The 20,689-nt window shown below is 52.2% G+C and overlaps 5 protein-coding genes across 5 annotated transcripts; 3 read left to right on the plus strand and 2 right to left on the minus strand.

Moving 5' to 3' along the window:
• Positions 1-7,503: 7,503 nt before the first annotated feature.
• Positions 7,504-9,750, plus strand: PV07_04202 (uncharacterized protein; the record flags this gene model as incomplete). The annotated part of the gene is made up of 1 exon (XM_016390987.1): positions 7,504-9,750. One exon carries the CDS (start codon positions 7,504-7,506, stop codon positions 9,748-9,750), a length of 2,247 nt encoding a protein of 748 aa, XP_016252889.1.
• PV07_04203 (uncharacterized protein) lies at positions 9,699-12,219 on the minus strand (the record flags this gene model as incomplete). Its single annotated transcript, XM_016390988.1, has 1 exon — positions 9,699-12,219. The coding sequence occupies one exon, from the start codon at positions 12,217-12,219 to the stop codon at positions 9,931-9,933; it is 2,289 nt and encodes a 762-aa protein (XP_016252890.1). The 3' UTR covers positions 9,699-9,930.
• A 377-nt stretch (positions 12,220-12,596) lies between these two features.
• On the minus strand, positions 12,597-13,586 carry PV07_04204 (uncharacterized protein; the record flags this gene model as incomplete). Its single annotated transcript, XM_016390989.1, has 2 exons — positions 12,597-13,212; positions 13,291-13,586. The coding sequence occupies 2 exons, from the start codon at positions 13,584-13,586 to the stop codon at positions 12,597-12,599; spliced, it is 912 nt and encodes a 303-aa protein (XP_016252891.1).
• A 497-nt stretch (positions 13,587-14,083) lies between these two features.
• PV07_04205 (uncharacterized protein) lies at positions 14,084-15,978 on the plus strand (the record flags this gene model as incomplete). Its single annotated transcript, XM_016390990.1, has 7 exons — positions 14,084-14,367; positions 14,417-14,561; positions 14,612-14,889; positions 14,941-15,552; positions 15,605-15,738; positions 15,789-15,861; positions 15,918-15,978. 7 exons carry the CDS (start codon positions 14,084-14,086, stop codon positions 15,976-15,978), a joined length of 1,587 nt encoding a protein of 528 aa, XP_016252892.1.
• Positions 15,979-18,528: 2,550 nt separating this feature from the next.
• Positions 18,529-19,566, plus strand: PV07_04206 (uncharacterized protein; the record flags this gene model as incomplete). Its single annotated transcript, XM_016390991.1, has 1 exon — positions 18,529-19,566. The coding sequence occupies one exon, from the start codon at positions 18,529-18,531 to the stop codon at positions 19,564-19,566; it is 1,038 nt and encodes a 345-aa protein (XP_016252893.1).
• Positions 19,567-20,689: the final 1,123 nt, after the last annotated feature.

The following is a 20,689-nucleotide window of genomic DNA, read 5'->3' on the forward strand; positions in this document are numbered from 1 at the left end:
TATGCAGGGTGGTTTTGGATACTTCCGGTATCGATAGGTATCGATACTATCGTCGATAGAATTGGATTCAGCGCCAAAACTAATCGGTGACTAGTGATAGCATTAGAAACCACTCTGGTGGTACGGATGCTAGATAGAATAAACGCACTCTCCGGCCTCTCTTCGTTCACTGACTGTCCTAGATACTCACCCTGCTATATTGTTTTCATTTTTGTCAATATCAAAACATTTTCCGAAGGCCAACCAGACGGCCAAGCCTTCTGAAGCGAACGTACTGATCATTGGCACTAGGCCAAGTGGGTAAGTACAAATACCATCGAGGTGCTTGGGGCATCTAGCTGGGTATGCGTCTGCATAACTACTATATTCGAGGTCAATATACCTCTTCACTAGCGGAGGTGATAGACCTGCTACCCAGCAATAGTCGATGGCGCCTTATCATTCACGGTGGTGACATCTCCGACGACGTCCAATGTGGCCGAGTCAACCAGCTGGGTCACGCCATCGCTGCGCCCATGGCCTCATCCACCAATATCGATCACCCATGCCTGAAAAACCCTGACTCGAGGTTTTGCTTATCCATACCGCCGAGGTGGCGTTTGTCAGTCTTGAAACGTTGCACGAAGCTTACCACAGACAACAGGAAAAGGGTGGCAGCACATCATGGGACCGGGTACGGGCTGAAGAGTCTCTACTGCTCCAGCAGGGAAGCGTCTCACCGGCGCCAGCCCATCGATCATTGGGCATTGGCCCCAATATCGGGGCAATGGCCATGATGAGGCCGGATTCTTTTGCTGGCTGGGCTGGGGGCTACGAGGATTTGCCTGATCTCGAGAAATACTGTGCTGGAGCATTCTTCGCCTGAAGTCACACGTGGAACTACGACAGGAGCAATCTTTTGGTACAGGATGGGGTGTCCACTATCTGGGAGCTGTGAAAGGGCCATCTAGATGCGGTACAAGAGGCCAAAAAGGGCCATGTGTGGACAAGAGATGGAGTTTCTTTCCCCTTCTTCTCCTTTACGACTTGATGAAGGATTGCGGTCTATAAGTACGCCACCGGCGACATTAGTATACAATGAAAGTCGTCCTTGGTTGTCACCTCAGGTGGTCTCTCCTTCGGGGAAAGAAATGCAGGGATCCTTAACCAGGCCCAAATGAAGGATCCATCCAGATATAATCTGTTTTCACCGCGGTCCGATCGAAAGGCAGCGACCGGACGCTTCTCTTTGGGCTTTACTATTTTGATTGCCGTGGCACCTCCCAGACCAGCCCATGGTTGCAACTGTTACAACGCGGGTGCCCCGCACGTATGACAAGTATATCAACTGACAGGTTCAAGATTCCGAGCACAAAATACTGGAATTTCAAAGCCTTTCTCGGGGGACTATCCTGAGCGATCGTGTAACTATTCGTGAATGCAACATGGTCAGCCAGAAGGCCTGATCAGGACTTTCAGGCTTCCTACAATTCACCTTGTCAGCAGCTGCCGGGTCCTCGCAAGCAACTACTAACCTTGGTGGGCCGGTATCACCGTCATCTCGACAGTCTTCAGCTCACCGGTCGCTAAAAATCAATTTCGAGAGAGGATTCATGACCATACATACGGTTCATACGTATGAATACCGTCCCGCCATGCCCTCGCTGTTCATCCACAACGGAGTTCCTTCTTGAAATGAGCCGACACCACTGCGACACAGTCAAAAGCAAAGCAGCTCAATAAAGCAAAGCATTTTCCTGTTGGCTCATCTGATGCAATCCCTCCTCGTTATCAACCTCCTCCATTCCCCATACTCCATACCTGGCCAACGATGGAACTTCTTTCCAACGGCATATCTGGCGCCGGCCACTCCTCTCCGGATCGTGCAGACCAACAAGCAAAAGCCAAACTCAACAATCAGATGACGAAGGTGGAGGGAGATGCGAAAGAGGTAGCAGGCAAAGCGGCAATTCTCAAACTCCATTCAGGCGTCTGCGAATTGGCCGTAGAATTCATGAGCGGCCAGGGCTTCGACTGGATTCACACTCCTCGACTAACCGACCTCGTCATTGACGGCGACAACGAGTTCTTCTCCCTCGATTACTTCGGCCGGCGGGGCTCTTTGGCCCAAGCGACGCAATTCCACAAGCAAATGATGCTGGGCAAGGGTATGGGATTTGAACGAGTATTCGACATTGGCCCTCTCTTTCGTGCCGAACAGAGACTGTCTTCCAGACATATGACGGAGGTGAGAAAGAAATATTCTCCAGCGTTTATTACCAATATCATCATCAACTGGGGACACGAAATCAAGCAATCCTTGTCTCAACTCCTTCTCTCTCTCATACCTCAGTCTGTCTGCACTTTCCTTACTGACACTTTAAACAGTTCACCGGGTTAGAGTTCGAAATGACGTTCCACGAAACCTACGAGGAAGCTATACACCTGGCCGAGTCGTTATTGCTGTATGTTGTGAGCGAGCTTCAAGGGCGCGACAAGTACCATGACGCTCTTGTGGCGGCAACAGCGGCAGCAGCAGCATCGCATCATCGAACGGATGCATTCAGGGCTCCTCAACCCGGCAAAGTCCCTCGTATTACATTCAGCGAGGCCAAACGCCTTCTTCGAACAGAATGTGGTATGCACGAGGCAGTTGACCACGAGGACTTTACGTATGTTTCTCCTTTTCCCACTCACTTATAAGAACCCGAAAAGCCCCATATATTAGATATCTCCTTGTACTGTTTCAAGTTCAAGGTCTGTTGGCCGCCAGCATCGCTGCGGTGTTTTGTTGGTTGCTATTTCGTCTGTATCAGTGTTGAGACATCAGACAACAACACTGAACTGAACTGAACTGACCCCAAGAAAAAAAACAGAGCCGAACAAGAAGCAGCATTAGGCCAGTTCATGCGCGAATCCGCCCGATACGGCAAGACAGACATATTCACCATCGTCGACTACCCTGCGCATATGCGTGGATTTTGGTCCGTTCCCGACCCATGCGGGTCTGGAACCGCTCGAGCATTCGATATCATTCTTCGAGGCCAGGAAGTCGTCTCGGGGAGCCAACATGTTCATTCCTACGAGCAGCTGTGCCATGCCATGCTGAAGCGTGACCCGCCGTTGGACCCGGCTGCTGATATGTAAGTTGTGTCTGTCATTCTCTGTTACTCCCCTCCCTGTTCCTCATTTTCAATTATTTGTCACTCCGTCATCCCGATCCTTTCCTCATTTTTAATTCTTCAAAACCATGACCAGTTCCACCAGGGGATGGATGGTTGAGTAGCTGAGTGGCTCTAAGAAAAAAGAGAGGAGAATGCATGTACTGGACTGAACTGTGCTGATGATTCTTTCTAGATGGAAACACTACGCTGGAGCATTCAAGGCGCATAATATGCCGCCTCATGCCGGATGCGGCATCGGGGTCAACAGAGTCCTGCAGGGGTTTCTGGGGTTGGGCAATGTCCGTAATGCTACTGCTTTTCCTCGGGACGTTTCACACCTGGCGCCTTGATCATTGGCAATACTATCCGTATATATACCTAAGTTATCAGTTTTATCCATTGGCAAAAGATATAGACTAAACCCGTGTGTTTCATCCCTATCAAAAGAAAAAAGAAAGAAAAAAGAAAGAAAAAAGAAAGAAAAAAGAAAAACTAAGAACCAAGAGCACTAATCGACATCATATTTTTAAATAGTGTTCGTTTTACTATTCTGCACCCATCCCCCCCCCCCCTTGTATATATCTATCTCTCTCTATCCGAAAGTAACTGCCCACCCACGACAAATAAATCAACAGCCAAACAGGACTCCGTCTGGAAGGTTGTCTAGTGACATGTCATTACTTCTGAATGATTGCCGCGCCGACTTCTTTCAAACCGCGAAAGACCAGGAGGATGATGGAACAGGATAACGCTGCCATGCCGACATTGACCCATTCGCCCGCCCGGATGCCTCGCAGCAACAAAGTATCACCCACCCGATCATGGTCTTCGTTGTTCACCACAGCAGTTTTCACCGCCGTCGAAATGGCCAGGCCAATGGCTCGTCCTAGTTGATTTGACGTCTGGATCAGAGCACCCCCGAGGGCCTGGTCGGCTGGGGGGAGCTGACGGATGATGAAAAGGTTGATTGTCGGTGCGAGGATATCCGTGCTGATACAAAGGCCTTGGTCCAAGCCAAGAAAGTTAGTGAGTGCCAGTGCTAATTTCCGTGCCAAAGGGGGATAAGGTGGGGAATAAGATGCTTTTGAGGCAGTGGTGACCTACACATCGCGGGGAAGCCATAAGCCCAGTAAGTTGTCGATGGAGGGATAGGAACGGCGAAGAGGAGGGGCGAGATGATGCCGCAGCATGAGGCGAATAGTAAGAGGTAGAAGCCCGGCGTGATATGGATCAGTCGGGCTGTCACGAAGCAGATGAGGACTATCAGATGCAGCAAGTTCAGCTTAGCCTCGAAACTAAATGGGATTGGGATTGGGATTGGGATTGCCGGAGACAGTCAAAACCCGCATTGATGGATCCAAGTACAACAATACTTACCTCCTGCAATGCCGGTAGGGAGGAAGCGAAGCGTCGTCGCCAGAGCGCTAAGTCCTTGGTAGTCCTGATAGCTGTACGTGATTTTCAAGGGTCAGCTGCTCGGTTTGGATCAATTGGGATGTCTCTGGGGCCTCGGCCATTGAAAATCAAAGCAATACCGACCACAGTAAATCAGTAATAGTTGGACTCACAAGAGTGTGGCAAACACCAAATAACTGTTAAAGGAGGAAAAGTAGGTCATGATGACGACGAATGCTGCCGTGAACTGTCCCCTTTTGAACAACGACACCCTGACCAGCGGCATGTGAGGAGTGGGACTTCTTTTCTCGAGATGCTGCTGCCAGAACCCAAACAGGATGATCAACGCGACCGAGACCACCAGACCGACCGGGATCCAAGCGGTTCCCCAACCGACTGTATTGCCTTCGGAGAGAACGAAGAGAAGCAGCACCAAGGCTGTCGTTATCATGACTGCCCCGACGACGTCAAGATTTTGTTTGTTCTTGCCCCCAGCCCCTGGGCGTGCGGTGCGAGGGATCACGAACAGTGCAGCAACACCAACGCCGGCAGCGAAGAGGGCCGTGATCCAGAACATCCACTTCCAGGTGAGGAAGCTTCCAATGAGGCCGCCGAGGATATTGCCCAGAACCGAGCCCAGAGAACTCGCTGCCGTGTAGGCGATGAATCCGTAGTTCTTCTGTTTCCCTGCCGGGAGCGTCGATCCAAGGATCCCGACCGCAGAGGGGGTGGTTGCCGAAGCTCCCAGACCTTGAAGCGCTCTCAACATGTCGAAGCCGACCTCGTTGGGCGAGAATGGTATCGCCACCGTCACCACCGCGATGCATGCCATGCCAGCCAGAAAGACGCGGCGACGCCCGTAAATATCAGCCACGCGACCCCAGAACATCAAGGTACAGCCCAGGGCGATATTGTATGCTGATGTGACCCATTGCTGTCGCCCTGGGGGGATGTCGAGATCCCTACTGATGTCCGGGAGCAGGATCACTGAGGACTGTACAGAGGCTATCTGTTTTCCAGGATGAGCTGCCAGAATCAAGGGGCCGTCTCTCATTTGGAAGGTCTAACGTACATTGAGAAAGCCAGCACATGCCAGCGTGGCCACCAACGCTACCTTGGCTGCCTTGGACAACGGTGGCGAGCCGACAGTTTCTTCATCATCATCATCATCATCATTCTTCTCCAGCTGAGCCGGATCTCGGCTCTCCGGCGTCGACTGTTCGAGCTGCTGGTTCGGAACATATGAGCGAGACTTGCTCTCTTTATTTGACATGGCGACACGTCGAATGAACAAACCGTATGGTAGATGTATCGAAGGACGTTGGAAGACATTCCATCACGAAGACATTCACTTATATAGCGGGCAAGAAAGATGCGATGCGATGCCCGAGCTGATCTACGAGAAACAATCTCACGTAGGATGCCTCGAACGGTCCGCAGCAGCGTGCGGACGGAGAAAAGGGAGGGTTACAACAAACTTTATCATCCCTGTCTGTCGCTCATCACCCTAAATACTAAGAAGGTTGGAATCATCCTGATAAGCATTACGTCCCGCCATCACAAGTGACAGACTTGGAACGCTCCAGCCTATCTTTGGCCTCTATTTTCACTTCTCCTCCGGTCGGAGGAAATACACGGCCGACAGGCGCTCCTTGCAAGGTCCCGCCGGTTGAATGACTCGATGCAACGGAGAATGCAGTTCGCCGTCAGTCCTGTTCTGCAATGCATCCGCCACATTGACCACGGCACTTCCAGCGCGGGGCTCAACCGTCAACCACCCCCCTCCTCCCGCCTTGCTCTCGGCCGCAATCTGAAGCGTTGGCTGGTCGTAGAACAGCAATGTCAGCAGACCGGAATCCGTGTGAGCTTGGCCGTTCGTCTGTGTCTCTGTCTCACTGGGCTCCTTGTGGCACAACTTCAAGCCCGTCTGCTCAGCCTTGGACGTTGGTTTGGATTCAGGAGCACACTCCGCGAAACGTTGGCCCAAGGCATCTCCCAGCTGTGAGAGCATGAGGCGACAAGGCGCATCGCATGCTGAGGAGAGCCTGGCCAGTGAAGCGCTGACATGCCGTAGGACGGATGGCAACTGCAAAGGCCTGCCATCTGTCTCATCTCTGGGGATCTATATTGGGAGGGTCAGGAGTCAGCCTTGTCCCAGGATTCATTCAGTGAAGCCTCCACGGAATGGGGCAGGATGGGATGTCAATACTTCGAATGTGCTACTACCAGTGTATTGCTTGAATCTTGTCCAATTTCGTCAGTCAATGGGTTCATGGAGCAATGGCGAAGAATAGATTTGCCATACCCTCGCTCAAAGCCCCGGACAAAGTCTGCTTGCTTGACTTCTGCGGTCTGGCAAAAGTATCGTGCTGAAGCATTGTATACTTGCTGGAGATCGGTGAACGGGTCGGATGCTGTCATATCCAGGTAGAATATCCCCATGGTTCGGCAGGCGTTAACAAGACGGTCAATCTCCTTTCGCTCGCCCTCCAACAGCCCACGATATTCGATGATTTCGAGTGACGCCATGACTGTATCTGAGACGGTTCGTCTGTTCGAGACGATTCCGGTAATTTGTATGAAAGGATGAGACGGTGAACGGCGACCGACGCCGACAGGGGAGGGTTGCACTCGTTTGCCGCCTACGAACGGTTCACCCGGCACTAGGCGGTCAGGTCCTCTCATCCAGGCTCGTGTGACGCTGTGGCCAGTAGTGATGTGACTCGGGACATGATAGATGGGCATCATGGTAGTACCTATCAAGTGAGAGAGATGTGTTGGGAGGACAAGGCCCGGTCTCAGGCCTTCAACCTGAAAGGCAGGTCCATCATCAGACGGTGAGCACGGGAAGAAGCTTCCTCCGCTATAGGTAGAGGCAGACCGGGCGAATTCCTATATCAATCAAGCTTCACACGGATTCCGCAATTCTCGGGACAACAAATCGTCATAACAACGCTGGTCCAATATGCTTTGGGCTGCTCAGTCAATTCTCGTCTGTTCCGGCATTTTGATTTGTTCTCTTTTGGTCCGCCACGCTTGGGTTTGGGTGAGGTCGATATGGAAGAGAAGTGCTTTCAGCAATATCTCTGCTCGAGCTCATCTTTCAGAGCACTCTAATCAAGACAAAGCTGCTCCCTCGAGCCTAGATAGCGCACCGACCTCAAGTTACAGTGACCACCAAGAACTCGACCTGTACCGGACTCTATACTGGAAGCTTCAGAATCTCGAACACCATCAAGACATATTGCCAACGGCGTATCAGACATTGAACACCCTGCTGGATGATGTGCCGAGGGGGGAGAACACCGATCACAGCAACAGCATACTGTCTATTGATCGATACGATCATGCCGCGCTTCAGAGATTTGTAGATATCCAGCATGACATGGTCTTCGATCAATACGACCAATACCTGCAGCGCCGAATGTCCGGAGGAAATCCAGAGCTCTTCAGGACCCGAGGAGAAGCTGAACAATGGCTGATTCGGAATGCCCCCGTCAAATACGTAGATGGCGCCTGGCTGGGCAATATCCATCGCGTCACCACCCCGTTCGCCCTTCGCCCAGTCACCAAGATCGCCTACCAAGTTCTCTCCGAGGAGCTTGGGGATGGTGACCTGGCCAAAAACCATGTCTACCTCTACCAGGAAGTTCTGCGAAGTACCGGCATCACTCTGCCCGCCGGAGACTCCCCTGGCTTCATCCAGAACGATCTGGGAATGGACGACACCCGTGTCTGGAAGGCTGCTGTGGGACAACTGCTCATTTCCTTGTTTCCCCACGACTTCCTACCAGAGATTCTGGGCTTCAATCTGCACTTTGAATTATTGACGCTAGACACACTCAAGGCTGCCAAAGAGCTCCCTTCGTTTGGTATCTCCGCTCAGTACTTCCTCATACACATATCGGTAGACAACGCCGACTCTGGACACACCGCAATGGCTCTGCACGCAGTCCACCAATACCTGGATGTCTTAAAAGAAGCTGAAGGACCCCAAGCATTACAGGCGGCCTGGAAGCGCGTCCAGGCTGGCTATGTGCTATCTAAAAGGCTTGGAGAGCGTGATGACCTGGCCAATAGTGATAGGGACTCGTCATTGACTCACGAAGAGGCGACCATCATCCAGATTCTTCGAGACAAAGCCGCAGTTTCTCATCGGTTGCATTGCACAAGCCGGGTCAAAATCGGCGGCCTGGCATTGGCTGATTGGCTGTCACCCAGGTATCTGGACGACAGACGCCAACAAAGGGCCATATTGTCCGGGCTCGGCAATGCATCGCCCTGGATAGTCAAAGGAAACGCCGGGAAGAGTCGTTTGATCAACGAGCTGTTGTGGAAAGGCAAGATGTTTGGCGCCTTCACCGTCAGCGAAGTCATGGCTTTTAGATCCTGGATCGAGTCTCTGGAGACTGCGGAGCCTTTCTCAAAGCCACTCCAAGAAGATATGACTCTGTTTGAAACCGATCCGAGCAGATTCTGGCAGGCCAAACGAGCAGGCATGACTTGGCCGTGTTTCACGTCACCCGAGACGACAGAGAGTCTTCGAGAAGCGTGCAACAACAGGGCGCAACGAGCTTTGACGGAGAGCCCGGACTTCCATGCTAGCAGGCCCTTGCAGATAGCCGAACGGTCTTTCGGCGTCTTGCGCCCGTTATGGTTTGCCCACCTTTGCCTCCTGGAGAACACCATCAGAATCCCATATCAAACAGCCAACCCTCTGATGTCTTGCATCCTTCGCATCCTCCGAGCAGAGCTCGGCTTCTCTGCAGAGGCAGACGGTGTGAATGGCGCGGACGAGCTGAAAGAGGAAGGGATGTACCGTAGTTTACTTGATCTTGGGAGAGGCATGGTGCAACGCCGCGGTTTGGCTGATCCGTCCTGCTTGAAAGACGCGTTCGGAGAGTTGGATGGCAGCTGTGCGCTCGCGGTCAAGTTTTCGTATTCGATGTTGTCATGGTCACTGCGGCCAATGGAGAACTTGGGTCTCCTCTTAGGTCTCTCACGAGCCTTCTTGGACATGGAAAAGCAGGTGACTGTTGGCCCTTTTCTTGACTCGACAGACAGGGAGGCGCTGCATCGGGTCGTTGAGAGGAAGGACAGAGGATTCCAGGAGTGTCTGGAGAATATGGACGAAGACTCGGCCATACGTAGAGACTACCTCCTCGGGTATCTGTTCGGCCAGGAACAGCTTCAGAGCTTGTTCGAGCCTTGACTTGGGATAACTAGATTATGTGAGTAGAGTCATGGAAGGAGTATGAGTCGTCCAACGCTATATAAACAGGATGCATCCGAGCCGCCTCACCCTGCTCCTCAACGTCCTTCATCAAAATCAAGGTGTGAAGTGGCCCAATCCATCATCCGTCATCTAGCATGCGCCGTTATTCATGCTCTGTTACATGCTCTGCTCCCCAACAATGGACCAATCCGCAATACCACTCCCCTCGTTTCCTGTCGTTCTCATCAAGCTGTCAAAGAAAGCCAAGTCGACGCCCTGGAACGCCCAGTCTTCCGTCCCGGCGGCTAATCCAGGATATTCTTCTTGTCGCAGAAGAGGATCGGCCAAGTCACCTATGTGCTGCGGTGTGAAGTGTGTACTAGGGTGATCTGTTACAGGCGTCGACATTGACAATGCGCCCGATTGCATTGGAGTCGTTGAATAGATCTCAGGCCTCAATACAGGTGTATCGGCATGACGGTCATCGGTGCAGGCCATCGCCATGCTCTGGGAATCGGGAGCCCCCTGAAGCCCGTCGAAGCTGGGTGGCTGCGTTTGAGGATTCGCCTGACTGCCTCGCGGAAAAATCTCGTTGAAGATATCCGCCGTTTGCGAATGAGCCGGGCGATTGGGCCTCCCCGTAGCGGATCGTGACTCGGGTCGCATCGTGCTAATGCCCTCGCGGGTGATCCGGATAACCCCAAAGTAAGGGATGTGCACACTTACGGCACCTTCATCATTGACGTCCGCCTGAGTCGACTCTGTTCCGGCTTTGTACACGCTCACCCTTCCGGCAAATCGTGAACAGCCAGTTGTACTGTCAGCCTCGATTGCGAGCAATCTCTGTAGCAGATCGGCACTGTGGGCGCTAAGTGAGTCTGAGTTTAGACTCTTGGCTTCTTGGAAATTCTCTTGTATCTGCTCAATCATAGCGCGATCACTATGATACTGGTGAGCAAGGAGATTCTCTGCTCCCAAGTGGTAGCTGTCGAGATGGGCTAGCAACAAAGTTATAGCAGCCATCAGGGCGAGGAAGTCGATAATTCGACAGCTGGAGGCGATGTCGTTGAAGCTGCGAAGGGCGATGAAACGTGTGAGAATTTCCCGCGAGGCATTTACGCAGGTTATTCGGGAGAATTCGTACTTTCGATCAACCATTGAAGATCGGAGCATGTAGGGTAGATGAAGCTGATTGAGAAGGTTGTAGTGAAGTACTTGTGCAAAAAGACGCCCCGTGTTCCAAAACGTGCTCCGAGGGTCCGTTTCTGCACTGTCCAACTTGGGTGTCAACCACCACTTGCTGGGGACGCTCCTAGCGGCCTTCTGTAGCTCTAGATCCAAGGTTTGAGTTATATTCAGGTCTTGGGCGCTTGGCTCCAATTCGTTGCGTTCGAGGACTCGGGAAGCAACCACGCAGTGTATCCGCTCAAGTCGTTCCATAGGAAGACCAGCTCCTAGTATCTCCTGAGAACCCATGTTCTTCTCGGTACAGCCCTGCGGGAGGCCAAGCATAAGACATAGGAATCGGTCCAGGAACACGATCCGAGACCATATAATGCGTGGGTCGTATTTCGTCCTGGCGTCAAGCACTTCGAACTGTGAGCGGTTGTCCGAGCGGTTGATGCCCATGAGTTGCCCAACGGTAACAGCTCTTCTACCTGCTACCCAGCTTCGTCGGAGGTTTCCCAGGTTCGCCTGGTATACGCTCTCTATCATAATACACTCCAGGCCTTCCATGCTACCAAGTAATTCATCTTTAGTCGTGACGTAGTTGATGGCCAGATTTGCTAGCCGTTCCGACATGGCTTGCGGCGTTTCCGAAAGACCTTTGATCTCGGCATGGACTTCAGGGTGAAGATGTTGCAGGAGGCTGGCGAGAAGAAGCATGTGCTTCGCAATCAGTACCGGATGCGTGTTCGGGTCGGGGATTTCGAATGAGTTTCTGTGTAGCGTCCTGTCGTTTAGCGAGAGGCAAGTGTACGGCATTGTCATCATTTCATGAGCAAGCACAGGCCGTTGAGGCATGGCGTTGTATATCCTTGTGGTATCTTCGCGAGAAGGCAACGATGCGTGCAGAAATCGAGACAGGCTGTCGGACTTGTGGAATGACCGCTGTTGTACAGGCTCCAAGGTCATCGACTCAGGTGTTAACGGCTTATCTGATCGGGATGTGTTTGCGCTTGAGACACTTGACACCGTCTCTGCTCCGTCAGCAGCGCCGTTCAGCCTCGCGACCATATTCATGTCTATCGCGCTGTCTTCCGGGAACTCCTGGCTAAGGCAGCGAGAGCCTCTTCTTCTACAGCCAGAGCACGCCGTGGAGTTCACGGCTGACTCAAAGACGCATTTCATCTTTCGCCGCTTGCATTCCCAGCAGCTGTGGGTGCCTCTTCGCAGCTGCCTTCGCCGAGCTCTGAGCTCGGCATGGGTTTGCGGCGCATTAGGCGGAGAAAGGACGGTAGGCATTCTGCTTCCAGGCATGCGGTGCTTCAATAGCGCTCGTGTTGAGTTGTGATTGTCCCTGGGAGGTTGAGATGGCACGCCGAAATTAAGACCCAAAGCGCGGAGAGACGGAGGCCGTGCCAAGCCTTTAGTTAGCCACGTGATGGCCCGCATATGGTTAGCGCAATTGTTGGGCGATCCTTGGTTTTGACATTTGATAGTCAAAGAGCTTCCTCATGTGCTTACACACGTACGCTGAAGATTGTGATACCTGTTTTTATGCAGGAAGCAAATTGGTGACCAAATACTCGGTGATGCTCTCAGGGAACGGCTGCTGCGTTGCCAGATCTATGAATACTAGTCTAATCTAGACGAACCTCTGGATGTACAGCGCCACGCGATCAATCTTCCTCGACATCGTTCTCGTCAAATACCAGGCAGCGCACCTCAATACTCTCACGCTCTTCTTCCCCTTCAGTCCCTGGGATCTTGAACGCTGTATGCGGCACCCTCTTCGCACGCTTTTCATATTTCTTCGCACTCTGCGCACCAGCACGGGTATCAAAACACTTGAATATAACCGCCTCGTCTGGGGTTTGATGCCATTTGTAGTACCACAGCTGGCGGTCGGTGTACTTGACTGAGAGTGTCGCGCCGGTGCGGTTCCCATGAGGATATACAACGGGACTCACGACGAGATCTTCCTCAGAGAAACACCACGACGGCGATAGAGCCAGAGGATCTCGCCGGACCGTTTTGATGGGCCTCCAGACATTGATGATCTGCACCCGGCCTTTGAGAAGCTTGTCGGCATCTTCAGGCAAATGGAATGCGACGCGTGAGAGCGCAGATTCATAAGACTGGTCGACGTGAACCGAGAATGTCGGACCAATGGGGCGGCGACCTTGCTTCTCTGCATTATGCGATACTGCTCTGTTACCCTGGGTCTCATTGCTTTCCTTCTTGGCAGGCCTTCGAATCGTGTGGTCGAAGATATGCACACGCGTAGCGCCAGTTCTGCAACATCACGTCAGTCCCTGCCATTTTTTCTCATTTTTCATGACGTTTTTGCTTTCTGGGCGAGGCACAGCGTACACTTCTTTCAGGAGCTGTTCAACTTCCTTGTAGTAAATGTCCTTGATTCGGTCCGCATCCACGAAGTCCTTCTCTTTGCTAGGCGATGTGACAAATTGAAAGCCATGGTCGTCCAGTGTGTACTTGGCCTCCTCTCCAGTAACATCGTGCACGGTCACTTGGTGGTTCTCCGAGGGACGCTCAAATGTTTCTGGTCGCGCCATGTAAGCCGGCGCAGGCGGTGATCCATCTGCATTGGGTTTGTAGAAGGTGAGTGTCGTCTGAACATCATGTCTCTGGACTGCGGCTGCTGCCATGGCCAAGCTTGATCGAGAGAATCTGAAAATCTGCCGTAATGAGGTCTGACTCTTGCGGCGAAGCATGGGTTGCTGCGCTATGTGATATACTTTGTACTGAAGATTCATGTGTTCAAGCACGACTTTGTATTCCAGTCGCAGAGCGTCAGCATAACGTCATTACGGACCTCTGCCATACCTAAATTGCCCCGTCCAAGAGCTTCAATTTGCGAGTGCATTGTTAGGTAGGTAGGCGCAGGCGGCGCCTGCTTGCGCAGTGAAGACACAACGCGGCGGACGGAGCAAGTGACCGGAGCAAGTATGGTCGAAAACACGGAGGTATTATGTAAGCACGCGGCCTCCGGGACAAGGCTGGCGTGACATCACTAGGGCCGTGTCGTCCGTGTCTCTCATTGGTCAACCGGGGGAAGCGAGTGGCATCCGAATTATACTTGCTCTCTCTTGTTTGTCTTTCCGTCTCTTCCTTACTCTATGAGACAGGGACAACATTTAAAAAGATGACTGAAGCGATTCAGCCTTCATCTATCCGCGACGTATCCTTCGACTTGAGCAATTCCGAACTCACCGCGATGTCGACCCACAAAGAGGAGCACGCGGCAAAGTTGTCGCAAGACAGCATGAACCCATCAAGACGCGCCAGCGATGAAGAGAAAGCCCAGGAATCTCCTCAATCGTTTCTCGTGGACTGGGATGGCGACAAAGACCCCCTCGACCCGCGTACCTTCTCTACCGCGAGAAAATGGTTCTACGTGGCTGTAGTGGCTGTGGGTTCTCTCTTGGTGTAAGTATTTCGACGTCTCCTTTGAACGGAGCGCGCTAACAGCCGATAGGACTTGCACCTCTTCCCTGTACACCTTGACCTATGACCAGCTCATCGCCAGATTTGGTTGCTCTCTCGAAGTCTGCAACCTTGGGCTGTCGCTGTACCTCGTCGGCCTGGCCTTGGGACCTCTTCTCTTCAGCCCAATGTCAGAGGTAGACGACCTAATTCTCCTCGCTTTGAGCTTTTCTGACTTCAATACCAGTTCTACGGAAGGCGCCCAATCTACATTACCTCGATCTTTTTCTTCCTCATCTGGTTGATTCCGTGTGCTGCTGCCCAGAACATTCAGACTCTCCTGGTAGGGCGTTTCCTGAATGGTCTTTCTGGAAGCGCATTCCTTGGCGTCGCTGCCGGAACTGTCGTCGACATGTTCGTCCCTGCGCAGCTCCTAATTCCTATGACAGTCTTTACTGGAGCTCCTTTCGTGGGCCCAGCTCTTGGTCCCATTATGGGGGGTTTCATAAACTCGTTCACAGACTGGTATGACCCTAAACAATGCTCGTATGTCTCCAGCCTGCTGACATCAATTAGGCGCTGGTGCTTCTATGTCCAGATCATCTGGGCCGCCGTCGTCTTCCTCTGCGTCCTCATCACTCCGGAGACCTTCCACCCGGTTCTCCTCAGCAAGAAAGCGGCTAGGCTCCGCAAAGCCACCGGCGACAATAGATACCACTCCGCCTCTGAGAAAGCACGCGCCGGAAAGACCCTCGCTGGTGCCATCTTGGAGTCCCTCTACGTCCCATTCAAGCTCCTGTTCTTGGATCCGATGATTGCCATTCTCAGCACATACACCGCCCTCCTGCAAGCGATTCTATACATGTGTTTCTCTGCCTTCCCCTTGGTCTTCGGCAACAACCACGGTTTCAATCTGTGGCAGATTGGTCTGACCTTCCTCGGTCTGGCGGTGGGAAACGTGATTGCTTGCTTTTGCAACCCGCTCTGGCACAAGCAGTGGATGGGATCGATCGCGAAAGAGAAGGCAAAGCACGGAGCAGACTACAAACCCCAACCTGAGCTCAGACTCCCCCCTGCCATAGTAGGAGGCCCGATGCTGACCGGAGCATTGTTCTGGTTCGCCTGGACGACTTACTCTTCCGTGCATTGGATCGTGCCCATCATTGCCACCGTATTCTTCAGCACTTCGTGAGTACATCCTCTGTTGGCGGACGGCGGATTCACTGACTTGAACGAATAGCTTCTTTTTCCTCTTTCAGGGGATCTGGACATTCCTGGTTGCTGCATACCCCAAGTATGCCGCCAGTGTCATGGCTGTCAATACCACTACCCGCTGTCTCCTCGCGGCGGTTTTCCCGCTGTTCACGGTTCAGAGTAGGCGATTTTCAACAAGAATGGCTTGAAACATGCTGACAAGTTGGAAGTGTATGACAACCTCGACTACCAATGGGCTTCGTGTTTGATTGCTTTCTTGACCTTGGCAATGGCACCGTTCCCGTACGTGCCAGCATACTCCGCGATGTTTGGCCAGGCAGATTGCTGACCAGGTTTAGGTTCATCTTCTACAAGTTCGGGTCGACCATGAGAGCGAAAAGCAAGTTCACTCACACTTAATCGACACTCTGTGCCGCGTTCGAAACGTTCACTCAGGGCGTACCGGAGGCCTGTCGGGTCGGGAACGGCCTCCATTTCTCGCCAAGCGGATATGGCATTTGGTTTTGAACCAACACAGTTGATGGCACATTGGGATGTATAGCCAGTCTACATGTACTTCTAGCTAATTAAGCGTCAGTGCTTGGCCACGTGTTCCAGGGCAGTGCAGGTGGTGGTCAGTAGGACAGCTTGCTTGACCAAGGTCACAAAAACACAATAGATTTACAGCTGAACCACATTCTACAACTCATCCCCTCCTGTGTCTTGTATGAGGAGTCCAACTGTGTAGCCTGTTGACGACAGGATGACCTCCTGCAAGAATACTACCGAGGATGTAACGCTGGTTCGATATCGAGCAAACTAGGGGCAACAGCCTTATCCATTCAAGGCTGGAATCTTTGCAAACCCCAAAAGCTCGTCTCTTGACACCTTCATATTATTGGCGTTGACTAAACGGCCGCTAGTGTGCCTGTTGGGGTGCTGCTCGCATAGGCTCGTACTTGACCTGGACTGGCTGTTTACCAAAAGCGCACTGAATAAGGGGTACAGAATATCTCATTGTGTGCCAACCACATGCGCGCCGAACATGGCCTTTATGATTTTCCATCTCGATCTGAATGCGTACCATCTTGTGCCACTAGGAAAGCGACCTGCAGATCAGCAACAATCAAGAGGCGAGCACCAGAACCTACGGGAATTTTCCGAAAAGAGGGTGAATAAACAGACAGCACCTTTACCCTGGCCCCTCCAGACAAAAGCAACCAGTGTCGCGTTTCATTCTGTCAAGACTAAAAAACTGCCGTGCATAATCTAAACAAGGCGCGTGATGCCGATGGACCAGAGTCCAAGAGTTTTGGAATAGAGAGAGTCGAAGACTACTGACAGTAAGTTGATATATCGACGCGATGGGCAAAAAGGCCCAACTACCGAGAAAGCTCTCACCAAAGGCCGGTTACTCCTTCCTCGTATCGGAGAGAGGAAACGTACAGATGAAGCGGCCGGCGATCTTCTTTCCAACCTCGAACCCAGGCTGAACCCCTCAAGCTGGAGCAAGGGCATATCACAAACTAACGAAAAGTTGGGTGCGGAGTAAGAGCCGTTGACAGCCTTGCAGACACGAGCTGTCCGAGCTGAAGCTTTACCTCACATCGAGAGCCGAGAGGCGCTACACCAGAGGATACGGACGTATGTGCAAAGCCAGGCATAAGAGTCCGACCAAGCAAGTAGAGTGATGTCAGACTTGGCGAAAAGACACGAGGAGTCAAGGCCGTCGACGGACACGCAAACACAGGCTGAAACCATACGTGATGGTGGGAATGACAAAGGGCAAATACAGTTCTGGGGAGGCTTTAGTCTTTTTGGGGCATCGAGTCCCTCTTGGCCTGCAAGGGTTGGCCATTGCACCGTGAGGCTGAGTAAAATTTCTCAGTGCTGGCACACGAAAAAGGGTGGGCTGGTTTACCGATAAGACAGAGCACTGTTTCTCGTCTCATAGTTGAAGTTCTCGAAGTCTGAAAGAAATATAGGGAGAGAAGGAGTAGCAGTACAGATCCCCTTACGTTGAGGTTCAAAACTGGTAAAGGGCTAGGCGTTCGCCTCACAGAAGGTAGCGTCTTGGGCTGCACGCAGGAGCTAACCCGTTCGGTTTTCCGCAAAACTTAGCCCTGACCTTGCAGTCAGGCGTCGAGCAAGCCGCGTCAGCCATTTATGATAGGATTCATTAGGAGTTGTCTTCTATTTGACCACCGGGTACGTCTGGGAAGTTTCCCATGATGGACTCAGGACTGTTGCCACAATGGATCCATTGGCGGTTGGGACAAGCACCAGCAATACACTCTACATAACGACCCCTACCCCCGGTACTGTTATTTGCGTAGCGACAAAGTCTTCTATTCTACATATCGATTTGCTAATACGCCCTCGCTAGCGCTCGCCTCCAACAGCGGTGCTGTAGAGAGTTGCAACGAAATCCTCAGCCTTATTCGTTTTTCCCCAAGTTGCTCAGATATATCAAATTTAATGGCACTCAACGTTTGGCGCCGATTCATAACTTTCTGTGGGCTATCGCATGAGGAGTTAACGTCTGATGTACGTCATTGGATATGTTTTGGGAGGAGTAGGCTGATCGCCTCGTAGCATCGAAAGCAAGAAAACCCGCCGAGGTGTCAATCATCCCAAAGACGTTCAAAGGAATGGCAAAAAGCAATCCGTTCAGCCAAAGACCCCTTTGCAATCAATGAGACTTTGCTGAACCATCTCGTTCAAAATGAGACCCCTGGGGAAGCCCTGTTTGAGCTCGAACAAACGATAAATTACCTCTACAGCCTTGGGGAAATTGTAGCGGTTCCTGATTTCAAGGTTAGAATGAGGAAGAAGGTCGAAGTCTTAGAGATTTATATCCACGAGATCAGAGACAAACTAGGGTGGAGCGTTCGAGACATTGATCTGCAGCTATTGCAGCAAATTCGCCGAGGGGGCTGTTTGTCGGTCGTGCTCGGTGCTGGAGCTTCCATGGCTGCCCCATGCCGCGCTCCATCCTGGAAGGGCCTAGTGGAGGAGATTCTACAATCAACATTGGAAAATGGTCTCGACATTCAACAGATCAGCGCTGATGATCTAGCCAAATTTCCACCAGGAATCCTGCCCCTCCTTCGAACTCTTCCAATCGAACTACCCGAGGTAGATGTTGAACCGGTACCATCGGACAATCCAGAACACTTCGAGTTTAACATGAAAGGGGTCCTCAGATTCGACCACGAACAGGCGGCCAGAGCCCGCAACATCTTGGATGCTCTTGAGAATGGCGCCACTGATCCAGAGACGCTTACCCAAGGGGTTGACATTTGCTATGAGCTTGGTGGCCAGAGGCTCTTTGTACTCATAACAAGCATCTTATACAGACACAACCGCCAGCCCAGTGAGATTCATGAAATCATTGCCCGCCTCGCGAAGCCTGACGCTCGGGGGCTAGGATGGGATTCTATTATAACATACAACTTCGACAATTTTATGGAGATTGCGCTCACCGACGCGGCGGTGCCGAATGCCGGCTGGGCGATGAAGGGAGATCGGATGTGCGGCGATCCTTGTTGGCTGGCCATTGAAAATCAAGGAAGGAACCCGTCCGCACGGCACCAGGCGGTTTACCACTTGCATGGCTACACGCCAAAGAAGCGGTTCAACATCGCAGGGGTCGGATTTGTTCTCGCCGACTCCCAGTTCAAAAGTCGCTACGCTGAGGGCCAGCCCATTACGCCAATCTTTCGGTTGGTGGAAAACAAGTACCTGGGGAAACCCAACCATGTTGCTCTATACGTCGGGTGCTCGTTCCAAGACAAATATATGAACGGACTGGTGAAAGCCTCGTTCGACCGGTGTTATGGTCGGTACCACTACGCCCTCATGAAGTGGCCCACCAAAAGAAACGGGAAGGAGCCAACACAGGAGGAGATTAGAGACGCTTCCAAGCAGTATCTCGAGATTGGTGTGCGTCCTATCTGGTTTGACGAGTTTGGAGAAGAAAAGGGGCTTTTGGAACGTCTGGCATAACCTGCATCTGAATCGGGAAACTGTCGAATTTTGGGGGGATTATCCGGGGGTGCAATCTCCACATTCCGGCGTGGTGAAGCACCCCAAGTGTTTACTTTCCTTGGGCTCGGGAGGATGTCGGTCTGGAGGTCCCGTGCACTCACCCTCGCTGGTGACATTCTTGCTACATGGAAGCCTAACGGTGAGTATTTGGGGTCCTGCCTTCTCGACTATTATCGGTTCTCTACCGCTAGGCCTGAGGGTAATAAAGCGCCCCTTGGTACCGTTTGGTCTTATGCTTGTTGCGCAGAATGGTTTTGCTTCGTCGAATTGACATCGCAGGATAAGGTCTTTGATTCCTCGCCACTACTGGGAACTCTGGTATACCCCGCCACGCCCCAGCCGGGAGAATTTGGGGGCGGGGGAGGGCGGGGAGGACAAAGGGGGCGAGGGGCGGCAGGAATTTGGGCAGAGGAGGAATAATGGGAAGCGTATATATAGGTAGGGAAGATGGGAAGGGCAAATAGGGGGACGGGAGGATGAGGATGGCAACAGAGAGGAATCTGAGAGACAGGATGGAAAGGGGGTGCGGGGGGGTTGAAGACAGAGAGCAATGGGTAGTCATTAGAGTCGTCTTTGGTAGGTACGGGGTACCTAGATAGGCAACCTTGGAATATATAACAACCTAGGTAGTTCGTAGCCTCATCAGATGGAAAGTGTCTCGGTTGATTTTAAGGCAAGGCGTCTTGCGGCAGCGCCCGCTGGGGTGGCGCTGGCTTCCGCGCTAGTTAACTGGTCGTGCTTATTCAATGCCCCCCCGCAGTGCCCGCCAAACTATTATTTAGGCTACAGCCGAGTCAACTTTGATACTTGTTCACCGCGAACAATTGCACTATCTGGTATGTATGACTGGCATTGTCGGTGGGTGATTTCGTCTCTGCAATCAGGCATCCCAGCCTAGGGCTCACCCAGGCGCTGGAATGCGAGTTTGGAGGCATCGGGGACCTGTATGCACTGCTCGACCAACGGTCCAGCCCGGGCGGACAGCGGACGACAAAAAATGTAACAAAAAACATGGACTACGCAACGCCCTCACTTTCAGACTGGGGAAAACCTGCACTCCGCAACAGACGTTGTATCCTCC

This window comes from Cladophialophora immunda, assembly GCF_000835495.1.
Source record: "Cladophialophora immunda strain CBS 83496 unplaced genomic scaffold supercont1.2, whole genome shotgun sequence".
Lineage (NCBI taxonomy): Eukaryota > Fungi > Ascomycota > Eurotiomycetes > Chaetothyriales > Herpotrichiellaceae > Cladophialophora > Cladophialophora immunda.